General features: G+C 43.0%; 1 protein-coding gene across 8 annotated transcripts in view; it reads left to right on the forward strand.

Moving 5' to 3' along the window:
* Nucleotides 1-18,386, forward strand: part of gabpa (GA binding protein transcription factor subunit alpha) — a 54,262-nt gene that overhangs the window by 30,272 nt on the left and 5,604 nt on the right. For all 8 annotated transcript variants that reach the window (XM_041211124.1, XM_041211123.1, XM_041211131.1 and 5 more), the window contains 4 exons: nucleotides 5,588-5,782; nucleotides 6,975-7,031; nucleotides 8,823-8,963; nucleotides 14,902-15,094. In XM_041211124.1, coding sequence (XP_041067058.1) covers nucleotides 5,588-5,782; nucleotides 6,975-7,031; nucleotides 8,823-8,963; nucleotides 14,902-15,094 — 586 coding nt within the window. The remainder of the gene's footprint in view (nucleotides 1-5,587; nucleotides 5,783-6,974; nucleotides 7,032-8,822; nucleotides 8,964-14,901; nucleotides 15,095-18,386) is intronic.

The raw sequence follows: 18,386 nt of genomic DNA on the forward strand, positions 1-18,386 counted from the left end.
ACTAGTTTAGCAATTTTCACTTTGCATTCACTTTGATTTCTTCTTGGCAGTATTTATTATTTAGAATAAAATACCAGAACAGCAGCAACAACTTGAATTTAAACACCACCTTTAATGTAGTAAAGTTTTCAATACTAACTGACTGTAAACATTTTACAGGAGGCAGCTCATAAGTCAACTGATATCTGGAGTTATTTATGGTCGCCATTGTAAAATTTTCCTTTGCTAGATTTTTCTTCCTGTCCTCCCTTCTTCCTCTTCCTAAATTCATGCTGTTTCCCTGGCCAAGGAATTGGGTTGGAAATCTGTTTTCTGGCCATTGCCCCAAGCGGTGATAGATGGATAATAGGACTATCTGACTCCCAATTTTAGCCTTGTGAGAAAGCATCCACCTTTCACTTCCAACTCTATTACAACATCCGAATTGAGGTCAAGAGCCCTCTGTCTGGTGGGAAATGCAACATTAATCCATATCCTGGCACTCAGGCAGAGTGCATTACTGTTTAAATGTGTTACACTATTTGACTGAAGCATTACATTGTTGTTTTCTTTTCTCTACATGACCCCCACCCCAAGAGTTGTTTCATTGAGCTGGCTAACATTAACCAGGATCGAGATGTTTCATTTGGTCTCATTGCCCCAGACTAGGACTAGGAAATGTCCATGGGTTCTCCATTTCACTTGCAAGCAAGAAACTGCCACTGAAAACGTATTTGAAGATAGGATCAAGCTCTGCTATACAGCCTCTCCTAGTTAAATGGTCTGTTGACACTCACAGCTGAGGCAGGCAAATAATGGCCAGTTGAGTGCAGTATCAAATGATGACTGCTGGCATATGGCTCCCTGGGTGTCAGTGAGTCAACCACTTGGCTGGGGAAGGAAAAGGGGGATTAGAGCCAAACCATCAATTGAGAAAATGCTTGTATTTGTTCACTTCTCTTTCTAAAAGCCATGTAAGAGTTTCAGCAATTCCCACAATGACTCATTACCATCAGCTGCATGTCCTCGACCTCTACAACATGACCTATCTTTCCAAGTGTCACAGTCAGCAATTGTGGAAATTTTGCCAGTTTTGTCTCCATCTCTTGACAATATATACATTTTTTTTATCCCCATGTTGTTAAGACTAGGGAGATAAAGTCACAAGATTTTAACAGTCCAGGCCAGAACACCAGGTTCTCACCAATTTGCTAAATGACTTCATGTCTCACTTTCTAATCAGTGTATCATAGCAGATGCTCGCATCAAATTTTTTATTTTTATTACTCATTTATGGGATGTGGGCATCACTGGCTAGGCTAGCATTTATTGCCCATTCCTAATTGCCCTTGAGAAGGTGTGCTGAGCTGCCGCCTTGAACCGCTGAAGTCCATGGGCTGTAGGTACACACAAACTGCTGTTAGGGAGGGAGTTCCAAGTTTTCGACCAAGCGACGGTGAATCAGTGGCGATATATTTCTAAGTCAGATCGGTGAGTGGTTTGGAGGGGAACTTCCAGGTGGTGATGTTCCCATGTGTCTGTTGCCCTTGTCCATCTGGATGGTAGCGGTTGTGGGTTTGGAATGTGCTGTCTTGGTGAGTTCCTGCGGTGCATCTTGCAGATGGTACACACTGCTGCCACTGTGCATCATTGTTGGAGGGAATGGATGAGTTGCCAACCAAGCAGGCTGCTTTATCCTGATGGTGTCAAACCTTTGGAGTTTTGGGCAAATGAAAAGTATTCCATCACAGTCCTGACTTATGCCTTGTAGATGGTGGACAGGCTTTGGGGAGTCCAGGAGGTGAGCTACTTGCCACAGGATTCCTAGCCTCTGATCTGCTCTTGTAGCCACAGTATTTATACGGCTAGTCCTGTTCAGTTTCTGGTCAATGGTAACCCTCCCAGGATGTTGATAGTGGGGGATTCAATGATGATAATGCCACTGAATGTCAAGGGACGGTGGTTAGATTCTCTCTCGTTAGAGATAGTCATTGCTTGGTACTTGTGTGGCACAAATGTTACTTGCCACTTCTCAACCCAAGCCTGGATATTGACCACATCTTGCTGGATTTGGACATGGACTGCTTCAGTATTTGAGGAGTTGCAAATGATGCTGAACATGTGCAATTGTCAATGAACATCCACGCTTCTGACCTTATGATAGAAGGAACGTCATTGATGAAGCAGCTAAAGATGGTTGGACCGAGGACACTACCCTGAGGAACTCCTGTAGTGATATCTTGGAACTGAGATAATTGACCTGCAACACCTACGACCATTTTCCTTTGTGCTAGGTATGACTCCAACCAGCGGAGAGTTTTTCCCCTGATTCCCATTGACTCCAGTTTTATTAGGACTCCTTGATGCCACACTATGTCAGATGCTGGCTTGATGTCAAGGGCAGTCCGTCTCACCTAACCTCTGGAGTTCAACTCTTTTATCTATGTATGACCGAAGGTTGTAATGAGGTCAAGAGCTGAGTGGCCCTGGCGGAACCCAAACTGGGCGTCAATGAGCAGGTTATGCTAAGCAGGTGCCGCTTGATGGCACTGTTGATGCCCCTTCCATCAGTTCACGTGATGGAGAGTAGACTGATGGGGCGGTAATTGGCTGGGTTGGATTTGACCTGCTTTTTGTGTACAGGACGTACCTGGGCAATTTTCCCCATAGCCGGGATATTGTAACTGTACTGGAACAGTATGGCTCAGGCGCCGCAAGTTCTGGATCATCCACTCGGCACTGCTGGCTGAAGATTGTTGCAAATGCTTCAGCCTGATCTTTTGCACTGATGTACTGGGCTCCTCCATCATTGAAGGTGGGGATATTTGTGGAGCCTCCTCCTCCAGTGAGTTGTTTAATTGTCCACCACCATTCACAACTGGATGTGGCAGGACTGTAGAGCTTAGATCTGATCCGTTGGTTGTGGGATTGCTTAGCTCTGTTTATCACTTGCTGCTTATGCTGTTTGGCATACAAGTAGTCCTGTGTTGTAGCTTCACGTCATTTTTAGGTATGCCTGGTGCTGCTCCTGGCATGTCCTCCTGCACTCTTCATTGGACCAGGGTTGACCCCTTGGCTTGGTGGTAATGGTAAAGTGGGGGATATGCTGGGCCATGAGGTTACAGATTGTAGTTGAGTACAGTTCTACTGCTGCTGATGGTCCATAGTGCCCCACGAATGTCCAGTCTTGAGTTGCTAGATCTGTTCAAAATCTATCCCATTTAGCACAGTGGTACTGCCATACAACACAATGGAGGGTATCCTCAGTGTGAAGACAGGGCTTTGTCTCCACAAGGATAGTGCAGTGGTCACTCCTACCAATACTGTTGTGGACTGATGCACCTACAGCAGGTAGGTTGGTGAGAATGAGATCAAGTATGTTTTTCCCTCTTGTTGGTTCGCTCACCCAGTCTAGCAACTATGTCTTTTAGGACTCAGCCAGTTCGGTCTGTACTGATGCTACTGAGCCACTCTTGGTGATGGACGTTGAAGTCCCGCACCCAAAATACATTGTGTCCTTGCCACCGTCAGTGCTTCCTCCAAGCGCATTTTAACATGGTGGAGTATTGATCGATCAGCTGAGGCGGGGGGTGGAATCGGTCCATGGTAATCAGGGAAAAAATTTCCTTGCCCATGTTTGACCTGATGCCACGAGACTTGATGTGGTCCGAAGTAAAGGTTGAGGACTCCCAGGGCAACTCCCTCCCGACTGTATACTACTATGCCGCCACCTCTGCTGTGTCTGTCCTGCCGGTGGAACAGGACATACCCAGGGATGCTGATGGTGGTGTCGGTGTCTGGGACATTATCTGTAAGATAGTCATCTTCATGGAATCACATGTCAGGCTGTCGCTTGACTAGTTTGTGAGATAGCTCTCCCAATTTTGTCACAACCCCCCCAAATGTTAGCCAGGAAGACTGCAGCATTGACAGGGCTGAGTTTGCCATTGTCGTTTCCAGTGCCTAGGCTGATGCCTGATGGTCCCACGGTTTCATTCATTTTAGACTCTTTAACAGTTTGATACAACTGAGTGGCTTGCTAGGCCATTTCAGAGGGTAGTTAAGAGTTAACCACATTGCTGTTGGTCTGGAGTCACATGTAGGCCAGACTAGCTAAGGACAGCAGGTTTCCTTCCCTAAAGGACATTAATGAACCAGATGGGTTTTTCCTGGCAATCAACAGTGATTCCGTGGTCATCATTTGGACTTTTATTTCCAGATTTTTTCTGTTATTGAATTCAAATTCCTCCAACTGCAGTGATGGGATTCGAACCCTGAGTCTCTGGATTGCTAGTCTGGTGACAATACCAGTGCCACCTCCAGCTTAAAAGTCACAAAGTTCAAAATGCTTTGTTGGTTTCATTCCCATTATTTTTATTCCTTCTTGGGATGTGAACATAGCTGGCAAGATCAGCATTTATTGTCCAGCCCCGATTGCCGTTGAGAAGTTAGTGGCGAGCCATTTTCTTGAACTGCTGCAGTCCATGTGGCGCAGGTATGCCCACAGAGTAGAATTTACTGCCCTCCCTTGATGCATCAGCCTCCTTTCTGCTTCTGCCCAAGTTAAGCCCAGGGTGGGAAGGCTCATGGATTTCCTTCCCACCCTGATGCCAATTGAGCACCATAACTGGGTATTCAACCAGTGGCAGGCAGGGCTGTCACCATGCAGGCAACCTGAAATGCGGGTTCCCAGGAGAGGCCCTCAGTCAAAGACACACAGTGCCTAGTTGAGGGACCCAGTGTTGGAAAGTAAAGTGCCTGCTGAGAGCCATGGCCCTGCCCTTTCTTTTCAGCCTCCCTGCCCCCGCAACCCACATCCTGCTCTCGCTCATGTTTGGCCTGGGGTCTCTCGTCAATCCTTGGCCTCTGATGGATGCATTACCGGCAGCTTCCATCGCCTCTCTGGATATCGTCCCCGCCCAGGTCCTTGATCCTGACTGAAACTTAACATGACTGGCCTTCCCCAAAGGAGGCGAAGCAGTGCTCTCTCCTGCTCTGGAACCAATGGGTGAGATTCCTGTCGCCTGGATTAAGTGCCACCCACAGCGTTGTTAGTGAAGAATTACTGACCATGCGTAGTGGTGGATTTATTCCGAAGCTGGCATGTTGGGCAGGAGGCCACTTGTATATGGGGAGGAAATCCTTCGCGAATCTATCCTCAGTTTACACAAACCCCACTTCCGTCACACTGGCTGTGGTGCAGAATATACCTGGTGTTACTGCTATATTTTCGCTTTTTGTTTTCATCAAAAACTTTCCCACTACTTGTAGGAGAGCCTTTGCGCCTTGAAGCTGACGTTTCTATCTAGCTAATTTAAGAATTTTTTTTTTTTTTACTCCTCTCCCCGGTGTGTGTAGAGCTTCATCTGAGCTCTTCTTTTGTGCCATGGCTCTCCCCTCCCTCCCTCGCAAAACTTTCAACGGTTCCACTTACAATATCTCCACCGTTCTCACCAATCATTGGCTATTCTCTGAGCTGTGTTATAGTTGCAGAGATTATGTACAAAATAGCTCCTCAAAAGCTGTGCGTTTAAATAGAACGTTCCGAGAACTGACACCTTTCTACATGCGTTTCATCTGGTTGTATGTATTTTTTTTCTTGTTTTAGATCCAATTCAGTGGTCAGTGGACCAGGTGTTGCATTGGGCCGTGTGGGTAATGAAGGAGTTCGCCATGATTGACGTGGATGTGAAGGATCTGAACATTCTGGGGAAAGACCTGTGTGGCCTCAGCCAGGAAGAATTCCTGCAGAGAGTACCAAAAGGAGAAATTCTGTGGAGCCATTTAGAATTACTAAGGAAATGTGAGTAAATCTCAGTGTAATGAGTGTTTTTGTCAGATGACTGAAAATTAGAATTTTGATCAATGAACTTTCTTTGAAAGAGAGTCAGATTGTGTCACTTCAAATTGTTTAACCAAATTGACACAAACCCCACATTAGCTGTACCTGTCCTGCTTTTAGCCACAAACATGTTTCACCTCCACTTTTTCCTCCAGTTTCTTTCCACTAAGTTCAGATTTTTGTTCCCTTTCTATTTTGTCCCATTTATTTTTTTCTCACTCTGTTGCCCATTGCCCAATGTTTAGTTTTGAATAATCGTTTTTGCCGCTAATACAAGAAAAAGATGGAAGAACAGAGGCCATGATGTTGACAGGTTTTCCAAATTCAGGTGTTGCCACTGAGCCTGACCCTGCCCCAGCTCAGTAGCGTCTCACACGCTGGATGCTGGAGTTCTCCCTACAGAAGCCCGACAGCATTTTGTAGACTGGCCATTGTGTGTGGATAGCACCACAGCTAATCCTGGTCTTGTCAAACATGCGTGCAAAATGTTTTGAATCCATCCTTGCAAAATGGGCATTGCTGGCATGGCCAACATTTCTATCCATCCCTGATTTCCCCTTAAGAAGGTAGTGCTGAACCGCTGCCTTGAATCATTGCAGTCAGTGTGGCAAACTTACTCCCATATTCCTAACTAAATAGACAGTTCCAGGATTTTGATCCAACAACAACAAAAAAAGAGTGATGTTTTGTCCAAGTCTGGTACTGTGACTTCAAGGGGAACTTGAAAGCAATGGTGTTCCTATACCCTGTTGCCCTTGTTCTTCTGGGTGGTGCAGGTTGCAGATTTGGGACCTACTGTCAAATAGATGTGCAAGTGTACTAAAAAACGTGTATTTCCCTGTCCCCTGACCCTGACTGGTTCTTCACCTCCATCACCCCTGCTGCCCCTTAGTACCCCCTGCCCCACCCGTAAGTATCCACATTGAACTGTTGACCCTAATTCCAGCTTCTCCGTCTCCCTGGCTGAGCACAGAACTCAGCACAGAGCTGTGATTGAAGCTAACGCTTTCACTAATTAATTAAAATCTTGTACCCATAACAGAATTTAATTTTGTGTTTGGGGGTATAATGAATTACTTTGGCAGATGTTTCTATAGAATGAGATTAAAATGCTTTGATAAATGAATGAATGAAGCCTATTTCTGCCTTCCAGACGTGTTAGCAAGCCAGGAGCACACAGGTGAAATAGCAACCGTCACCATTGACCAACGTGAGTACTTGACTCAAGTGCTTTCCACATTAGAAAGAGCATCTGTTGTTTATTTAAATCTTTAACTCATGATTACCCTCCCTCTGCTCATTTGATCAATGCGCAGCCATGTTTTACAATGGTTCTGTATTGATTTTCACAGGCTTTCAACTACCATCAACCATGTTAATGACTCTCTGAGTAAGGCTTTTAAATTTGCTGGTGATTTGTTATTTTCTAGTTCATAGCTTAAGACTGTATTGTGTTTTTATTGTAATAGGATTTTGAGGTATTTTGGGGGCTACATTTTGCATTTCCACCATTTTTATATTTGGCCCCATGTGTATATGACTACTGAGACCTCTTTGTGTTACATGAGATTATGGTATTTTTGGTGTTTGAGGATCACATTAAATTAGTCCTTCCAGTTTACCATGAAAACCAGAAATCTAGGCTTGGGCTATTGCTCAGACAAGGTGTTTGCACACAACTGTAGCTGTGGTATATGTGGAAATGGTTAGGCTGTTGTGCCACAGCGATCCCTTGAGATGGTTATTTATGTTCACTGAAAATGAGTTGAGTCTAGTTTCACGCACATCCCTTGGAGCCAAAATCGAGATCAGACTTTTATTGCATCAGTCTGGCTTGGATTCAAATGTTGTCACTTGTTCAATCTGTTGAATATTGTTGCAAGCAGCAAGTTTATTTTAAAGCACCGTGAGCCTCCCCTTGTGGAATGCTTCCAAGTGAACCTTTTGGAAAGAGTACATGACCCTTGAGCGTGGTGTTTCTTTTGATAAATTGCAGCTTAGTCTTGAATTTTGCTTTTTAAAAAAAATTAAACGAATGTTCTAGTATAAGGCCGAATAAATCCAATAGCTACAGAGAGTATTTACACTTGTGACAAAGAGCAAAGCTAGAGCCCATCAGAATAAGATAGCCATCAAGAAATCACTTGGGGAATTCAGAAGAAATTCCTTTACCCAGAGATTGGTGAGAATGCGTAACTTGATGCCACAAGGAATAGTTGAGGTGAAGAGTATAGATGCATTTAAGAAGAAATGAGATAAGCACATGAGGAAGGAGGGAATAGAGCGTTATGCTAATAGTGAAATGTAAGAAAAATGCAAGAAGACTCAAGTGGAACATAAACACTGGCCTGGCCCAGTTGGGCCAAATGGCCTGTTTCTGTGCTGTGTATTCTATGTATGGTAGCAGAGTGTACCATTTAAGTGGATAAAGGTATGATGATGGGATGAGATAAAGCTGGAGAGGAGGCAACTCAAGAATAAGCACAAGCAATTGCGCCGAATGGCAAAAATACTGTGCAGCAACACTCGGAATGTAATGTATTGTTTGTAATAATAGTAGTGTTTTACCATATACCATACAGTATGTTATTCTGCTACGGTGAACCTGTGTTTAAAGCATCCTGTGCCTCTAAGGCCACAGTCTACTTTCTGTAAGTAAGCACTGCCTGGGGTCATTCAGACTTTGATTGTTCTTTAGTGAAGTAAGATTGGAAGATTGCTTGTAAATTTTCAGCTCCAGGTCACGAAGACGCTTTTTTATTCTTTGACGTGTGACAGACGTTGTCGATTTTTATAAGAGTTTCTGCATTGTGCTGCTGAAAGGGAAAGCGCTGTTGGAATTTAAGTACCTTGTCTGGTGTCTTTGTAATGAACGAACACAGTTCTGTAAATTATGGATTTCGTTTTGTGAGTTAAGCATTGCCAGGAATAGTAGGATTGAGGTTCTGTGCACCATCTGCCTGATGCAGCTCTCTTTTTAAACTTGATGCTTTCTTTTCAGCTGTCCAAATAATTCCTGCGACCGTGCAGTCGTCAGCTCCCACCACCATCAAAGTCTTCACCGGAACACCCAAGTCTGCCAAAGTCCCACGTGCTCCAAGGATCTCTGGTGAAGACAGAAGCTCACCTGGGAATAGGACAGGTAAGAAGAGATTGGTGCAGCAAATGGGTTTTAATGATAAAGCAATGATCCTTGCAATATAAGGTTACTATAGTGTTAATAGGAGCAAGAATTGTCTATTCAGCCCCTTGTACATGGTCCGCTATTTAGTTGGCTCATTGCTCCATTTACACAAGTTTCCTTTTTTTTTTCCTGCCTGAATCTTCTAGTACTCCAATTCCATGCATTGTGCATTTACCCCAGCCAACATTTCATTACCACGCTATTAATGGCAGAGTCTTTAGGTAACTCTGTTCCATTTCCTACTGTATTGATTGATCTTCAAAACGTGGTCTTTTGTTCACCCAACCTCTATTCCCTGTCCCCACAATTGATGATAGAACCTTTAGGTGCCTCAGTTCCTTATCCTCTTCATTTCTCTCTTCGTCTTTAAAAACATTTGTGGAGCCCATTTTTTTGGATGAGCTGTTGGCCATTTTTCCAATCTTTTCCACTGTGGCTTAGTGCCTGTCCCTTTTATGCCATTCAATTATTTCCCCCCCTCCCCCCACCTTCCTTCTGTAAAATTTCCTGTGATGTTTTCCATGTTGAAGATGCTGCATTAATGCAAAATGTGCATTTCTGTGCCCTAAAAAATATTTACAGCCCAGAAAAGACGATGGGCTGAATGGCCTCCTCCTGTTCCCTACAAAGGTTGATACACAAGGTAGGGGTTCATGGAGTTGAGGTAATATATTAGCATGGATGGAGAATTGGTTAACGAATATGAAATAGAGAGTAGGGATAAATGGGGCACTTTCAAGTTGGCAGGCAGAGTGCCGCTTGGATCAGTGTTGGGCCTCTACTATTTACAGTCTATATTTACTTAAACGAAGTTAACTGATAATGCAAAGTTAGCTTGGAATGTAAGCTGTGAGGAGAACACAGAAACCACAAAGAAATATTGACAAGTTAAGTGAGTGAGCAAAAAGGTGGCAGATGGACTCTAATGCAGTGAAGTGTGAAGTTATTCACTTTGGTAGTAAGAATAGAAAAGCAGAATTTTTTTTAAGGTGTGAAACTTCTAAATGTTGATGCTCAGAGAGACTTGTGTATACAAGGGACACAAAGTTAGCATGCAACTACAGCAAGCAATTCTGAAGGCAAATGGCATGTTGACCATTATTGCAAGGGGGATTGGAGTACAGGAATAAGGAAGTCTTGCCACAGTTGTACAGGTGTGGTTTCTGTACAAAGCCCTGGAATACTCTGCACAGTTTTGATCTCCATATCTAACAGAAGAAATACTTGCCTTGGAGGCAGCAGAGGTTCACTAGATCAGTCGCTGAAGTGAGAGGGTTGTCCTATTATGAGAGGCTGAGTAAGGGGGAGGTGATGGTGTAGTGGTATTGTCACTGGACTAATAATCCAGAGACCCAGGGACCCGGCTTCGAATCCCGCAACAGCAGATGCAATAAAAATCTGGAATTAAAAAGAGTAAGTTTAAAAAGCCTAATGATGACCATGAAACCATTGCCGATTGTTGTAAAAAAAAAAAAAAAAATGTCCTTTAGGGAAGGAAATCTGCTGAGCTTAGCTGGTCTGGCCTATAGCAATGTGTTTTACTCTTAAATGCCCTCTGAAAAGGGCAATTAGGGATGGACAATAAATGCTGGCATCCATGGGATGTGGGCATTTATTGCTGTCCTGACCCTCAGGACAGATCATGAACAAATAAAACAAAAAGTAAATTGGGCCTGTACGCTTCTGGAGTTGAGAAGAATGAGAGGTTACCTCATTGAAAATAAATGATGCTGAAGGGGCTCAAAAGGCGAGACACTGAGAGGGTGTTTCCCCTGCCTGGGAAGTTTCAGGATAAGGGGTTATAGCCATCTAGGACTGAGATGAGAAATTTCTTTAGTCAGTAGTGAGTGAATCTTTGGAATTTCTAACCAGTGGGTTGTGGATGCTCTATTCTTGAGCATACTCAAGACTGCAATAGAAGAGTTTTTTTTATCTCTCGGAAAATCAAAGGATATGGGGAGAGGGCAGGGAGGTGGAATTGAGGTAGATCAGCCACGATCATATTGAATGGTGGCACAGGCTTGACAGGCCGAATTGTTATCTCCTCCAATTTCTTAATTTCTTCTGTACTGTATTTATTCTGATTCTGCCTGTTATCCATATCCCATGACACTCTTATCTAACAAAAATTTATTAATCTCAGCCTTGACAATTTCAATTAACCCAGTCTCCAAGGACATTCACAGGTCCAAAGTTCAGATTTTCACTCCTCCTAAATGGCCTAGCTCTTAAGATTGTCACTCTTGATTTCCCCCACCGTAGAAAATAATTTATCTGTATCTATTTCATCAAATCCCTCATATCATTTTAAATATCTTGATTAGATCACCTTTCAACCTTCTAAGCTGAAAGAAATACAAACCAAATTTATGCAACCTGTCATCATAATGTAAGCCTTTAAGCTGCATGATCATTCTGGTGATCCAAGGCTAGTCTTTCTGAATTCACCTGCCCCTGAGATTAGCTTTTTTGAATCACTTTTGTACCAATGCAATGCCTTTTGTGATCTTTGTACATGGACACCTAAATTTTCCCTCTCACCATTAAGAAAGTATTCAAAAATTCACATTCACCCACATCCACCTGCCTCAGTTCTGGCCACTCATTTGGTCTGCCTATGTCCCTTTACAGCTCCGGCTCCCATCCACACAACCTATTGTGCTTTCTGACTTAGTGTCACCCGCTGACTCGGATGTACAACCCTTATTCCATCATCCAAGTGATTAATAAACATGCTAAGAAGCAGAGACCCCAGGATAGATAATTGGGGAACACCATTTTTCACTTCCCACCAAAGAATGAATGAACTCTTTATTCCAACTCTACCTCCTGTATCCTAACCACTTACTGATCCATGTCACAAGGTTACCTCCATTTCTGTGCAATCTTGTTTTTGCTAATCTAATGTGACAAACTGATGCACCAGTTTGTGAAGAGACAAGGTGATGTAGCACAGGAGTGGAAACATACAGCCGCATGGCCTGACCGTCCAACCCTCAAAGCCAAGGCAACCTTGTTGCTTGTATTTTATTGTTTGCTCATTCATCCTGTGTCATTTTCTGATGCCTAGAGTTCTGGAAAAGGACTGTTACTGGTGTGCCTCAATACTGAATAAATTCAGATCTGTTAGTGACAATAGGAGTATAAGTTTAAACTTTGTACATGGACCACCAAGATTTCACACTGTGACCCATGGAGACAAAAGCTTGAGCTTCACCTTCAAGATAACTCAATGGCTTGGGAAAGGGTTAAATAGTTGCTTATACATGAGCTGAGCTGACAGCTCTTCAGAGTGTGCTGACTTTAAATATTGTTCTCCTTCTTCTGCCCTCTGCTGAAGGGCTGGTTCTTGTTGGCTGCAACTTTTCCTGAGTGACTATGTTTTACTTGTAGACTAGGGAGGGGTTGTTGAGGGACTGTCCAACCCTGGGATTGGGTGAATGATGAGAGAATCTGGTCCTGTTCTTGTTGAAAACCCAGGTACATGAGCCCAATGCAGCAGAGATCACTGAATAAAGCTTTGTTTATTTATCTCATTTCTCTAATCCAAAGGTGTTAAGGCCAATTGTAGTATCATAATTGTGGACCAGCCAATAGTAATAACTTGACACAGACTGGCAATCAGACCCTGAATCTTCCATTCGGAATGGCTGAGTTCCACACCAAGTGATGGATTTACCCAAATTTTAGCAAACTTAAAGTTCAAAAAAGAGTTTAAAAAAATAATCCTCTTCAGACTTGTGTGATGATAGATTAGCATGTTGGCATTCCTGTGTGTTGTATTCAGGGCTAGACAGTTCTTGTCTCAGAAACCCTAGGTGGTTATCTCAAGTAGCAGCGGCAAAGATTTAGCAACTTCTGCATCAGTTTCTCTCTACCACCACCCACCCATTTAAAACAAAAACTCAGGCTAGGATCCCCCAAGTTCAGTCATAGTCCATGGGTTTTATGAACAAATGATTCATCTCCATAATAAGTGGCAAGGAATTTACAAAGTTATTTGCCCCAATGACATGCAATCCATTGTATTTCTGGAAGAATCTCCTTTGATTTAATGTTAGGATCCGGTTTTGAATAATCCCAAGATGCTATTGAGTAAAAATTGAGATTCCACCATTTATAAAGCATTGATTCAGGAGTGTGATGGAATACTGGCGACTTGCCTGGACAAGTGCAGCTCCAACATTCAAGAAGTTTGACACCATCCAAAACAAAGCAGCCCACTTGATTGACACTCCATCCAACACTCTAGACATTCACTCTCTCCACCACCGATGCGCAGTAGCAGTAATGTGTTCCATCTACAAGATGCATTGCAGCAGATACATGGGAACGCCACCACCTGCAAGTTCCCTCCATCATCCTGACTTGGAACAATATTGCTGTTCCCTCAACAAAAACAGAATTACCTGGAAAAACTCAGCAGGTCTGGCAGCATCGGCGGAGAAGAAAAGAGTTGACGTTTCGAGTCCTCATGACCCTTCGACAGAACTTGAGTTCGAGTCCAGGAAAGAGCTGAAATATAAGCTGGTTTAAGGTGTGTGTGTGGGGGGCGGAGAGATAGAGAGACAGAGAGGTGGAGGGGGTTGGTGTGGTTGTAGGGACAAACAAGCAGTGATAGAAGCAGATCATCAAAAGATGTCAACGACAATAGTACAATAGAACACATAGGTGTTAAAGTTAAAGTTGGTGATATTATCTAAACGAATGTGCTAATTAAGAATGGATGGTAGGGCACTCAAGGTATAGCTGTAGTGGTTTTTTTTTTTAATAATGGAAATAGGTGGGAAAAGGAAAATCTTTATAATTTATTGGAAAAAAAAAGGAAGGGGGAAACAGAAACCCCTTTCTGTTTCCCCCTTTTTTTTTTCCAATAATTTATAAAGATTTTCCTTTTCCCACCTATTTCCATTATTAAAAAAAAACCCACTACAGCTATACCTTGAGTGCCCTACCATCCATTCTTAATTAGCACATTCGTTTAGATAATATCACCAACTTTAACTTTAACACCTATGTGTTCTATTTTACTATTGTCGTTGACATCTTTTGATGATCTGCTTCTATCACTGCTTGTTTGTCCCTACAACCACACCAACCCCCTCCACCTCTCTGTCTCTCTATCTCTCCGCCCCCCACACACACACCTTAAACCAGCTTATATTTCAGCTCTTTCCTGGACTCGAACTCAAGTTCTGTCGAAGGGTCATGAGGACTCGAAACGTCAACTCTTTTCTTCTCCGCCGATGCTGCCAGACCTGCTGAGTTTTTCCAGGTAATTCTGTTTTTGTTTTGGATTTCCAGCATCCGCAGTTTTTTTGTTTTTATTGCTGTTCCCTCATTGTTCCTGAGTCGCAACCCTGAAACTCCCTTCCTAACAACACCGTGGGTGTACTCTACCTGTTCCACATGGGCTGCAGCGGTTGAAGGCAGCAGTTCGCCACCACCGTCTCAAGGACAACCAGGGACGGGCAGTAAATACTGGCCTAGTCTGAAACACCCACATTCTGTGAATGAATGGATTAAAAAAAAACACACACATTTGGCCAGCAGCTCAAAGATAACAATATCAAATCCTCTGTAGCAATTTATAAAATTAAAATCATCAAAGTTGGCAATTTGCAGGCAAACAGCAAAGAAATGTCCACACAAAGCAGCTTGATTAAAGTCCTTCAGGGAAAGGAATTTGGAATGCACATAGCTCCAATCCACATTGTGCACTTGGCTCTTAGTGCCCTCAGGATGTTAATTGTCCGTGCTTAAAGAACTAATACATATACATCTAAAAACACTAAGATGATAGATATATATCTAAAGACACTAAAATGATTATACTGTGTATATAGAACTGATGCATAAATGTGTGTGATAATTTGTTTGCTGTATGTGCTCTCAGGTAACAACGGGCAGATCCAACTCTGGCAGTTCCTCCTGGAGCTTCTAACAGACAAAGATGCACGTGACTGCATTTTGTGGGTTGGGGACGAAGGGGAATTCAAGCTGAATCAGCCAGAGTTGGTAGCCCAGAAGTGGGGACAACGAAAAAACAAGCCCACCATGAACTATGAGAAACTGAGCCGGGCACTTAGGTAAGTGAACTGAGCAAAGATTCATCACCCCAACTTAGTTATACAGGTCGTTCTGACCGATGGGATTGTGTGCTTTCAGATGGCTTAACAGTTGTATGGTGCAGCCTACAATTCACTGAGATGTCACTGTTTCCTGTTTTGTGACTGGTGTACTTAGGCCAATCCAAAATATGCATTAAACATGCATTTTCTGCTCTCCCCTGACTTGTAGTTTCACAGCTGCCATCCAGTGCTTTGCTCAAGTGGTAATTCTTTGCACTTGAGCCTAAACAGTGTATGACAGCAAGCTATTAGGTCATGGGTGGTGTTATAAACCTAGCTTAATTCTGTTTTTGGCCGACATCTGCATGTGGGTCCACACACACACATGTGCATCCACTTTGCATCAAGGATTAAAAGCAAAATGCTGTGGATGCTGGAAATTTTAAATAAAAACAGAAAATGCTAGAAAAACTTGGGTCTGGCAACATCTGTGGAAAGAGAAACAGTGCTAATGTTTCAAGTCCAATATGACCCCTCTTCTGAAGAAGAGTCATATTGGACTCGAAACGTTAACCCTGTTTCTCTCTCCACAGATGCTGCCAGGCCTGCTGAGTTTTCCAACATTCTCTGTTTTTATTACTTCAAGGATTGTTGGATTTGGAATAGAAAATTTGCCATGTTTATTTTTCTTTTTCTTCTTCCCCCCCCAGCCCCCAATCCACCTCCAGAAAGCATGCTGAGGTCAGTTATAACACTTGTGACTACAGCTACAAATGAAAACAGCTCCCCCAACCCAGACCAGGAACATTGTTGGTGTTGCTTTTGCCATCAAAGGGAGCCCAAAAATATATTTTATTTTAAACTGAAAGGTGGGTTGAATATGGGGAAACCACTTGGTCTTTGGGTACCTGTAGACCATTTTCTGGCCAATTTCCGTACCATTCATCTCGCCACCCACCCTCTTTTGTCCCCCATACTTCTGTGGTGCTGCTCACTCTCTCTCTCTCTCTCTCTCTCTCTCGGTCTCTTTTCCTGTCCCCTCTGTTCAGTTTATTTCCAGTTCTCGTAGTCCTCTTTTGCCAGTTGATTCTTGACTGCCCATTGATGCAGTTTTATTTGCTCGCATTTCACAACATAGGAAACAAATAATGAGTACCACTCTGCCCATCTGTCTAGAAAGGTCAATCCACTTGTGGCTGCCTCCTACAGTTATAGCTTCTAAGTGTTGATTGATTCTAAGGTCTCTGTCTCCACTACCCTGCACAGATGTCTGATCCACCTGACAATCTTTTATATGAAGAACATCCTGACCTTGAGCTAAATTTGCCATTTTGCACATGACCCTTTGTCTTATATTGTCTCAGTTTTAGCTGTATCTTCTACACTTAATTTTTCTGTACCGTTTGCTATCTTCAATATATGCTTAATTATAGCCTCGTGCTCTTCTCTCTGGTATTCAGTAGTAACCTTTGATGCTGCAATGAGTTCTCGCTTGTAAATATGCAGCTTGATTCATTAAGTAGGTTTTAAGATGTTGCAGTTACTCTTCAGATGCCACACAAGCAAATTTCAAAGTCAGTGGACAAATAAGGAATACAACCTGAGGTGAAATGATCATTTCCAGTAGAGAGACTTCCCATCAATAGAAAATTGTTCCTAAACTGTTTTGCCACACTTGAAACATGTCCTCCATCCCACCTTATTACTGGAGCATTATACTGTAACACATTCTGCTGCCTGTTACAGCCCTGTTTAAAGCTGGCCTTTCTCTTCTGGGCCACAAGTCTAATTCCTGTAAATAACATTATCTAAGTGTGGAACTTAATTGCTATTTGACGTAGCAAGTTTTCACAGTGGAAGTTTGTGAATTTCTGGCACCAGCTCAAAGAGAGAGAATCTACAATGACTGCTCTTTCATTTCTTGCCTTTACTTTTGATGAATTGTATCCTCTCAAAAGCTTGTATATGAAAGTTTGTCAAATTCTGCTTTCTATATCCTGTTTCCTGTTTTGGGGTTGTTTCCCACATTTGTTCAAGTTATACGGTGTAACTAAGAGGAAAGGGGCAAGGGGTAAGTTGGTGGAAATGCTCATATTTTCTCAACAAATATTATACCCAGGTGTTTTTTGTCCTGCTTAACATGAGCTACAAGAAAAGGATGTGCTTACGTGCCAAGGGTGGGAAAGAGGAGCGAGGGTCAGGGATCTCTTTGTAATAAGCAGAGAGGAAAGAGCAAAGGGTGGGTGGGGAGATGGCGGTAGAGATAAATGGGCTGCAATTTGATGTTATTGGAGCAGTATTTCCATTTAGAGTATGGGGAAAAGTAATCAAATATCTTATGAGCTTATGGGAAGAGTGTCCTCTGCAGTCACTGTCGCCATGAAGCAGTCTGGGAAGAGTGTCCTTTGCGGTCACCATCGCTATGAAGCAGTCTGGGAAGAGTGTCCTCTGCAGTCGCTGATGCCAAGTGAAAACAAAAGCAAAGAGTGACATCACAGGAAAAAACCGTAAGTTCATTGGTAAGTAACTGCTAGTTTGAACTACCAATTCTAAGTTGATTTCAGATTAAAGGTGACTACTGGGGCCCAGGATCGGAGACCTAACACTTCAGCTTCAACTCAACAGAGAGCGCGTTTCAGTTGATTTTAAAAAGTGTATTTTGAATCTCTATTCTAACTTGCTTTCAGATTAAAGGTGAATAGGAGAAATATTTTACAAATTGATAAACTAAAGACCAGTAGGAAACTTAAAAACAAATTGAAAAATTAATTAAATAAAATAGAGATGCAGAGCCAGGCGATGTGTTGTAGCTGCAAGTTGTGGGAGCTGGTGGACCCCATTGTGGTTCCTAGTGACCACATCTATAGCAAATGTTAGTTGCTCGAGGAACTCTGACTCAGAGTTGATGAGCTGGTGTCTGAGCTTCGGACACAGTGACACATCAGGGAGGGGGAAAGTTACCTGGATGCTGTGTTTCAGAAGACAGTCACACTCCTTAGATTAACTGCCTTAAATTCAGCCAGTGGTCAGGGACAGGAGGATATGACTATGATTGAGGCAGGAAGAGGGATCCAGGAAGTAGCACTGCAGGAGCCTCAGCCCTTGCCCTTATCCAACAGGTTCAAGGTTCTTGCTCCCTGTGTGGACAGGAGCGGGGAATGTAGGGAGGATGAGCAAACTGACCATAGCGCCATGGTACAGGAAACCGTAAACCATTCAAGTGGGGGGAGAAAAGAGAAATGTAGTTGTAATCAGGGATAGTATAGTTAGGGGAATAGATACTGTTTTCTGTAGCCAGGATTGAAAATCC

The sequence above is a fragment of the Carcharodon carcharias genome, chromosome 18 (assembly GCF_017639515.1).
Source record: "Carcharodon carcharias isolate sCarCar2 chromosome 18, sCarCar2.pri, whole genome shotgun sequence".
NCBI classification, from domain to species: Eukaryota; Metazoa; Chordata; class Chondrichthyes; order Lamniformes; family Lamnidae; genus Carcharodon; species Carcharodon carcharias.